Source organism: Cyclopterus lumpus, chromosome 17 (genome assembly GCF_009769545.1).
Source record: "Cyclopterus lumpus isolate fCycLum1 chromosome 17, fCycLum1.pri, whole genome shotgun sequence".
Lineage (NCBI taxonomy): Eukaryota > Metazoa > Chordata > Actinopteri > Perciformes > Cyclopteridae > Cyclopterus > Cyclopterus lumpus.
This window is the reverse complement of record NC_046982.1, coordinates 22,555,770-22,565,769: the sequence shown is the minus strand read 5'-3', so window position 1 is coordinate 22,565,769 and position 10,000 is coordinate 22,555,770. Positions and strand designations below refer to the sequence as shown.

At 41.1% G+C, this 10,000-nt stretch overlaps 1 protein-coding gene across 13 annotated transcripts in view; it reads right to left on the bottom strand.

Moving 5' to 3' along the window:
* The window catches only part of dlg1l (discs, large (Drosophila) homolog 1, like), a 74,389-nt gene that overhangs the window by 44,908 nt on the left and 19,481 nt on the right, over window positions 1–10,000 (bottom strand). For 12 of the 13 annotated variants that reach the window (XM_034555538.1, XM_034555540.1, XM_034555542.1 and 9 more), the window contains exon 4: window positions 4,773–4,937. In XM_034555538.1, coding sequence (XP_034411429.1) covers window positions 4,773–4,937 — 165 coding nt within the window. Of the gene's footprint in view, window positions 1–4,772; window positions 4,938–9,821 lie in introns of all 13 variants that reach the window. The other variant, XM_034555551.1, reaches the window with a different exon arrangement.

The window sequence follows — 10,000 nt, the reverse complement described above, 5'->3', positions numbered from 1 at the left end:
GTGTATGTATATGTGTATGTGTGTGTGTGTGTATGTATATGTGTATGATGTGTGTGTGTATGTATATGTGTATGATGTGTGTGTGTGTATATGTGTATGATGTGTGTGTGTGTATGTATATGTGTATGATGTGTGTGTGTATGTATATGTGTATGATGTGTGTGTGTGTATATGTGTATGATGTGTGTGTGTGTATGTATATGTGTATGATGTGTGTGTGTATGTATGTATATGTGTATGATGTGTGTGTGTGTGTATGTATATGTGTATGATGTGTGTGTGTGTATGTATATGTGTATGATGTGTGTGTGTGTGTGTATGATGTGTGTGTGTGTGTGTATGTATATGTGTATGATGTGTGTGTGTGTATGTATATGTGTATGATGTGTGTGTGTATGTATATGTGTATGATGTGTGTGTGTGTATATGTGTATGATGTGTGTGTGTGTGTGTATATGTGTATGATGTGTGTGTGTGTGTGTATGATGTGTGTGTGTGTATATGTGTATGATGTGTGTGTGTGTGTGTATGATGTGTGTGTGTGTATATGTGTATGATGTGTGTGTGTGTGTGTATGATGTGTGTGTGTGTATATGTGTATGATGTGTGTGTGTGTGTGTATGATGTGTGTGTGTGTATATGTGTATGATGTGTGTGTGTGTGTGTATATGTGTATGATGTGTGTGTATGTGTGTATGATGTGTGTGTGTGTATATGTGTATGATGTGTGTGTGTGTGTGTATGATGTGTGTGTGTGTATATGTGTATGATGTGTGTGTGTGTGTGTATGATGTGTGTGTGTGTATATGTGTATGATGTGTGTGTGTGTGTGTATGATGTGTGTGTGTGTATATGTGTATGATGTGTGTGTGTGTGTGTATATGTGTATGATGTGTGTGTATATGTGTATGATGTGTGTGTGTGTGTGTATGTGTGTATGATGTGTGTGTATGTGTGTATGATGTGTGTGTGTGTATATGTGTATGATGTGTGTGTGTGTGTGTATGATGTGTGTGTGTGTATATGTGTATGATGTGTGTGTGTGTGTGTATGATGTGTGTGTGCACAGAGCAGTTCAACCAGAGGGCCGAGCAACATTCAGGAATAACAATCATTGGAGTAACAATGTGCGACAGGACCGTTTGGTAAAGATCGGCTTCTGGAGCCTTAATGAATACGTGATTCTCTCCATTTGATAGATGTCCATACGTTTTGGATCCATACGTCGTATGTTGGGGGATCCGGTTTTAACCCCTTCAATGCTGCTGTGAGTAATATGTTCAGGAGGTATTTTTAACCCCTTCAATGCTGCTGTGAGTAATATGTTCAGGAGGTATTTTTAACCCCTTCAATGCTGCTGTGAGTAATATGTTCAGGAGGTATTTTTAACCCCTTCAATGCTGCTGTGAGTAATATGTTTAGGAGGTATTTTTAACCCTTCAATGCTGCTGTGAGTAATATGTTCAGGAGGTATTTTTAACCCCTTCAATGCTGCTGTGAGTAATATGTTTAGGAGGTATTTTTAACCCCTTCAATGCTGCTGTGAGTAATATGTTTAGGAGGTATTTTTAACCCCTTCAATGCTGCTGTGAGTAATATTTTAGGAGGTATTCTTTGGCCCTCCCATCCAGGCCTTCAGGTATCACTCCCAATAGAGCTACTGTGGGGTCGTTGGATGTCCTGTTGGAAGATTTCTTTGAGGGCATCAAAGACTTCTCCCAGTATGTATTTAATTTAGGGCGTAGCCAGAATATATGTGTATGATTGGCAGCGCTTCCACAGTTGGAATGTGTCGGCCCATCTTAGCTACTATCTCTGGTTCTGAAGAATCTGGTGATTCTTTTCCATTTAAATTCCCTCCAGGTGAGTTTGTAACTAGGTGTTTCCTCCCAGGTATTCTGTGGAATGATCGTGTTCATTTCTGCTTCCCATCTCTGCTTTATCTGTTGGGAATTATGTAGATTCATAGATCGAAATATGCTATATCATTTACTTAGTTTTCTTATCTTCATTCCCCATCTGTATCTCGATTAAAAACCTTTCTAGGGGTGTACGTTTCACAAGCTTTCCCCACTCTGTGTGTTGTTAGAAAAGTTCTTAATTGTAGGAACCTGTAGAAATCTGTTTTGGGAAGATCAAAATCTTTTTCCAGCTGCTCGAATGTCTTGAGGTTATCCTCATTAAATAACTGGTGCAGGTGAGCCAGTCCCATGTCTGACCACTTTCTAAAGCCCGTATCCAGATTGTTGGGGGTGAAGGTCTTCATAGATCCGATGCTCTAATGAAATAAACTTTGGAAGACCAAAAGCTGTCTGTATTTTGTTCCAGATTTTAAGAGTAATCTTAGTCCACTCTGCCACTTCTTTTACGGGCGCATCTGAAAAAGGCAAGACTTGTAAGGGCTCTGGGCATGTTTTCCTCAATATTAAGCCAGCGAGTGTATGTGCCATTCTGAATCCTAAACTATCAGAGGTTTCATTTGTGCAGCCCAGAAGTAATATTTTAAGTTTGGGAGTTTAAGGCCTCCATTTAGTTTAGAGAGCTGTAATGTTTTAAGTCTAATTCTAGGACGCTTTTTTTGCCAGATAAATTTAGAAATGATTTTATCCAGGTTATCAAAACTAGATTTTGGAATTTCTATAGGTAGCATCTGAAATAAATAGAGAAGTCTGGGCAGAACATTCATGTGAATACTTTCAACACGACCGAGCAGGGACAAAGGGAGCGTAGACCATCGTTCCAGGTCACTGTCAATGAACCCAATCATTCTACTATAACTGGCCTCATATAACTCCTGTAGGGATGAGGGGATGTATACACCAAGGTACTTTATACCGTCATTCGGCCATTTAAATCCACTTTGGAGTTTTACATTTCTTGAGATGTTTCCATTGATATCCATAGCCTCTGTTTATTCCACATGTACCTTTTTATATCCAGAGTAGTATCCATACTGTGAGATGAGTTCCTTTAGATGTGGTATTGTTGATGCAGGTTGGGTCAGATATAATAATACATCATCAGCATACAGGGATATTTTATGCTCCTCTTTATGTATTACAGTTCCTTTTATTATCTTCTCTGATAAGCTGGGCTAGGGGTTCGATACTAACAGCAGGGGGATAAAGGGAGCCTTGTCTGCAGCCGCGTTCCAATGTGAATCTTTGTGATCTATATCCATTCACTTTAACAGCTGCTTGAGGTGACGAATACAGTGTTTGTATCCAATTCAAGAAGTTGGGGCCACATTTGAATCGTTTTAGTGTTTGGAACAGATAACGCCACGATACCCGGTCAAAGGCTTTTTGAGCATCTAGAGACAAAATCATAGCTTCTACTTTCTCTTCTTTTTGATGGGATATTATGTTTAATAAGCGTCACAAGTTATCACCATAGTATCTTCCAGTGATGAATCCCGTCTGATCAGGATGATTTTAGTGTTTATATGATGAACTCTTCTTGATAGGATTGCTGTTAGAATGCGCAGGTCCCCATTCAGCAGTGATATCTATATGATTGGCACTCTGTGGGGTCTTTTCCTTCTTTATGAGTTACCACTATAGTTGCCTCAGCCCAAGATGGTGCCATGGTTTTAGATTCTAATGCATGGTGGTATCCTTTCAGCAACAGTGGTGATAACATATCCTTGAAGGTTTTATAAAATTCATTAATATATCCATCCGGTCACCTGCTTGATCTCCCATTCCTCAATAGGATTAGTTTTGGTCTCTTTTGAAAGGAAACACTCTGAAGTTTTCCCCCCAACAGTCAGAATCACTTTAAGTGCTGCTGACATTGAGTAATATAAGTTGGCACACACATAAGTAGAAGATTTTCTATTTCCGCCTGAATATTTTTGTGAAATAGATGCCTGCAGATGATTATAGCTGTGACTTATGGTCTGGAAAACACAATGGGAGCATAGCATGAAGCCTTACCTAGTCCAAGTCAAAAGTAGATTATAATTCACAGAAAATGAAGATTTTACACATGTATGGGTATGTTTAGGCGTTTTCCAATAAAGGCCATTTGGAGACTCTTATTAGGCCCTAATGAAAGGTGACACAGAGGTATCAGATACATATTCACTATTAATGACACAAAGGAACTGAAGCATAAACACTTTATTGTGTTTTTTCCCCGAATTGAAACCAAATTGTGTGCAAAATGAACCAAAATCGACAGGTTGTCATTACGCTCTAAGTTTATTCACTTATCTGGCATCCCAACATGGCACTTCCTTGTTTTCGTCTTTTCATTGGCTATTCGAATCAAATCCGACTCTGTGTGTGCGCACAGTAGCCAAAAGAAGTTGGTCCGCCCTCTTCTTCTTCGCTGTGTCAATCGAAAGGTTAGAGTCCAACGAACAGTTTGATATCCGGGTTGTAAAGCTGAACGGCTTTTACAGCTACTCTTCTGAAATATTTTGTCATATCTGCCGGCTGATTTGAAATGATGCGACGGCAGTTTGTGGATATTTATGGATGTGATCACGTGTTTTGGACCAAATCTTTTACTGAATTGCATCGTTTGGACCTTTTTACGACGTAACAAAACCGTTTTTATAGGAATGTGATGACATGTGGCTCAAAACGAGGCTTCATCGGTGAGTCGGCTTGATTTTAAAAACGTTTGTTACACATATACATATATACACACATATATATACACATATATATGTACATATATATATATAGATATGATTTACTTGTTTATTGTTATTTGTTGTTTCTCCACACTTCTTGTTAGCGATAAATAAAGAGACCTCCTACCTTCATGGGGGAGATGTGGGCGTGGGTGACGTATCCGTGCACGTTCTCGATCTGGGAAAGGCTCTTCTCTTCTACCTGGACCAGCTCCGGCCCCCCCGCCTCCTCCGTCAGCTGGGGGGAGCTCTGGTCCTGGGGGGACGAGTCCTCATCCTGGTGCCTGTACTTCTGGAAACAGGAAGCGACACAAAACAGCTGGTGAAGACGGGCCTCCCCCCGAGCGTGGGAACATGGAGAGCTAGTTACGTTAGCTAGTAACGTTAGCAACACCGCTAACGGAGAACCAGCGGAGGTTCACTTCAGTTACATGATGTGTTCAGGCTCTCCTCCGAGAAAATGAGTACTGGATGAACTTAAATGATAATGTTCTCATGATGCGTTCAGGCTCTGCTCAGTGAACATGAGTACTGGTTGAAGGTACATGATAATGTTCTCATGATGCATTCAGGCTCCGCTCAGTGAACATGAGTACTGGCTGAAGGTAAATGATAATGTTCTCATGATGCGTTCAGGCTCTGCTCAGTGAACATGAGTACTGGCTGAAGGTAAATGATAACGTTCTCATGATGCGTTCAGGCTCTGCTCAGTGAATATGAGTACTGGCTGAAGGTAAATGATAACGTTCTCATGATGCGTTCAGGCTCCGCTCAGTGAACATGAGTACTGGCTAAAAGGTAAATGATAACGTTCTCATGATGCGTTCAGGCTCCGCTCAGTGAACATGAGTACTGGTTGAAGGTAAATGATAACGTTCTCATGATGCGTTCAGGCTCTGTTCAGTGAACATGAGTACTGGCTGAAGGTAAATGATAATGTTCTCATGATGCGTTCAGGCTCCGCTCAGTGAACATGAGTACTGGCTGAAGGTACATAACGTTCTCATGATGCGTTCAGGCTCCGCTCAGTGAACATGAGTACTGGCTGAAGGTAAATGATAACGTTCTCATGATGCGTTCAGGCTCTGCTCAGTGAACATGAGTACTGGCTGAAGGTAAATGATAACGTTCTCATGATGCGTTCAGGCTCTGCTCAGTGAACATGAGTACTGGCTGAAGGTACATAACGTTCTCATGATGCGTTCAGGCTCTGCTCAGTGAACATGAGTACTGGCTGAAGGTAAATGATAACGTTCTCATGATGCGTTCAGGCTCTGCTCAGTGAACATGAGTACTGGCTGAAGGGAAATGATAATGTTCTCATGATGCGTTCAGGCTCCGCTCAGTGAACATGAGTACTGGCTGAAGGGAAATGATAACGTTCTCATGATGCATTCAGGCTCTGCTCAGTGAACATGAGTACTGGCTGAAGGTAAATGATAACGTTCTCATGATGCGTTCAGGCCTCTGCTCAGTGAACATGAGTACTGGCTGAAGGTAAATGATAACGTTCTCATGATGCGTTCAGGCTCTGCTCAGTGAACATGAGTACTGGCTGAAGGGAAATGATAATGTTCTCATGATGCGTTCAGGCTCTGCTCAGTGAACATGAGTACTGGCTGAAGGGAAATGATAACGTTCTCATGATGTGTTCAGGCTCCGCTCAGTGAACATGAGTACTGGTTGAAGGTACATGATAACGTTCTCATGATGCGTTCAGGCTCTGCTCAGTGAACATGAGTACTGGCTGAAGGGAAATGATAATGTTCTCATGATGCGTTCAGGCTCCGCTCAGTGAACATGAGTACTGGCTGAAGGGAAATGATAATGTTCTCATGATGCGTTCAGGCTCCGCTCAGTGAACATGAGTACTGGCTGAAGGTAAATGATAACGTTCTCATGATGCGTTCAGGCTCTGCTCAGTGAACATGAGTACTGGTTGAAGGTACATGATAATGTTCTCATGATGCATTCAGGCTCTGCTCAGTGAACATGAGTACTGGTTGAAGGTACATGATAATGTTCTCATGATGCATTCAGCTCCGCTCAGTGAACATGAGTACTGGCTGAAGGTAAATGATAATGTTCTCATGATGCGTTCAGGCTCTGCTCAGTGAAAATGAGTACTGGCTGAAGCCAATAACATTCTCATGGTGCGTTCAGGTGTAATCTAGTAAAATGTAGTGTTGTTAATAAACTAGAATAAATCCAGATGTTTTATGAAAATAAATATTAGATAAATTAAAACTTCATAAAGCTCTGAGGTCATTGTTACACTTTAACACTAATAATGACTATAAATATAATATATTTATTTAATTGTTACACTTTATTAACACTGATGAATATAAATATAATATATTTATTTAATTGTTACACTTCATTAACACTAATGATGAATATAAATATAATATATTTCATCCATTTGAATTGTGTGTTTTTATGAAGACGTTGCATTTATTTTTATAATAAATAATCTGGATCCTTGTGGACCTGTTTCTGTTAATATGGATCATCAGTAATCAATAACTAGTATCATTTGATCAGGACTAATCAATGAGAGATAATCAATGAGAGGAGCTGAGAATGGACTTTAAATGTTATAAGTAATAGATATTATTAAATATTATTTCATTTAAATGTGTCCCATGTTCCTCCAGTGTGACATCAATGTCTGTCAGTTGACCCCCCTCCCCCCCCACCTCCCCAACACATCACATGTCAGCCACACAAGCGCTTGCACTCTAGCCCCGCCTCCGACGCTGATCCAATCAGAGTCTCTGGTTCTGGTCCAGTCACCGGAGCGTCCTATCGCGTCGCGTCAAGCGCAGCGGCTTGGTGACGAGCAGTGAACCCCCCCCTGTTGTTTCCTCTCTTCCATGATGCGTTCACTGACCTTCAGTGATTCTATACTCGGTTTCACAACTCAACATCTCTGCAGCGTTGTTGTTGTTGTAAAAGAAACGTTTGTGATGTTTTGTAGGATACAAGATTGTGGGAAGTGTAGCATACGAGATTAAGATGCATTGTGGGAAGTGTAGCATACAAGATTAAGATGCATTGTGGGAAGTGTAGCATACGAGATTAAGATGCATTGTGGGAAGTGTAGCATACGAGATTAAGATGCATTGTGGGAAGTGTAGCATACGAGATTAAGATGCATTGTGGGAAGTGTATCATACAAGATTAAGATGCATTGTGGGAAGTGTAGCATACGAGATTAAGATGCATTGTGGGAAGTGTAGCATATGAGATTAAGATGCATTGTGGGAAGTGTATCATACAAGATTAAGATGCATTGTGGGAAGTGTAGCATACGAGATTAAGATGCATTGTGGGAAGTGTATCATACAAGATTAAGATGCATTGTGGGAAGTGTAGCATACGAGATTAAGATGCATTGTGGGAAGTGTAGCATACGAGATAAGATGCATTGTGGGAAGTGTAGCATACGAGATTAAGATGCATTGTGGGAAGTGTAGCATACGAGATTAAGATGCATTGTGGGAAGTGTAGCATACGAGATTAAGATGCATTGTGGGAAGTGTAGCATACAAGATTAAGATGCATTGTGGGAAGTGTAGCATACGAGATTAAGATGCATTGTGGGAAGTGTAGCATACAAGATTAAGATGCATTGTGGGAAGTGTAGCATACGAGATTAAGATGCATTGTGGGAAGTGTAGCATACGAGATTAAGATGCATTGTGGGAAGTGTATCATACAAGATTAAGATGCATTGTGGGAAGTGTAGCATACGAGATTAAGATGCATTGTGGGAAGTGTAGCATACGAGATTAAGATGCATTGTGGGAAGTGTAGCATACGAGATTAAGATGCATTGTGGGAAGTGTAGCATACGAGATTAAGATGCATTGTGGGAAGTGTAGCGTACGAGATTAAGATGCATTGTGGGAAGTGTAGCATACGAGATTAAGATGCATTGTGGGAAGTGTAGCATACAAAATTAAGATGCATTGTGGGAAGTGTAGCATACGAGATTAAGATGCATTGTGGGAAGTGTAGCATACGAGATTAAGATGCATTGTGGGAAGTGTAGCATACGAGATTAAGATGCATTGTGGGAAGTGTAGCATACAAGATTAAGATGCATTGTGGGAAGTGTAGCATACGAGATTAAGATGCATTGTGGGAAGTGCAGCATACGAGATTAAGATGCATTGTGGGAAGTGTAGCATACGAGATTAAGATGCATTGTGGAAGTGTAGCATACGAGATTAAGATGCATTGTGGGAAGTGCAGCATACAAAATTAAGATGCATTGTGGGAAGTGTAGCATACGAGATTAAGATGCATTGTGGGAAGTGCAGCATACGAAATTAAGATGCATTGTGGGAAGTGCAGCATACAAAATTAAGATGCATTGTGGGAAGTGTAGCATACGAGATTAAGATGCATTGTGGGAAGTGCAGCATACGAGATTAAGATGCATTGTGGGAAGTGTAGCATACAAGATTAAGATGCATTGTGGGAAGTGTAGCATACAAGATTAAGATGCATTGTGGGAAGTGCAGCATACGAGATTAAGATGCATTGTGGGAAGTGTAGCGTACGAGATTAAGATGCATTGTGGGAAGTGTAGCGTACGAGATTAAGATGCATTGTGGGAAGTGTAGCGTACGAGATTAAGATGCATTGTGGGAAGTGTAGGACATAAGATTAAGATGCATTGTGGGAAGTGTAGGACATAAGATTAAGATGCATTGTGGGAAGTGTAGGACATAAGATTAAGATGCATTGTGGGAAGTGTAGGACACAAGATTAAGATGCATTGTGGGAAGTGTAGGACATAAGATTAAGATGCATTGTGGGAAGTGTAGGCTCCTGCGTTTCGAGGAGTTTCAGCCAATTATGACCGGGGACTAAAAGTCTGCTGCTTCTAATTTAAATTAGTTTGTCAAAATCAAAACAACCAATATAAAATTCACAAAACAATTCTTAATAAAAAAATAATTAGTGCATTTATTGTTAATCGAGTAAAAGTAAAAGCAGCTGTTTGAAGGTTTGCTGCTTTTCATCGACTCTTCAGCAGTGAAATCGTCCTTCTTTTGACTTCCACTTTCTTCTAGAAGCGACCGCAGCGGCAGGACCTCACACGCCCACCCACATGAGGACGCTCTCCTCCTCCTCCTCCTCCTCCTCCTCCTCCACCCACCTTGCAGCCGAACATGAAGGAGATGGTGCTGTTGGTGCAGGCCACCTTGCAGTGGCACAGCATGGGCGAGAAACACTCCAGCTTCTTGGAGCCGGGGGACGTCTCGTCGGAGCAGTTGGCCGACAGCCTCCTCCTCCTCCTCCTCCTCCTCTTCCTCCTCCTCCAGGAGGGCTGCCGGC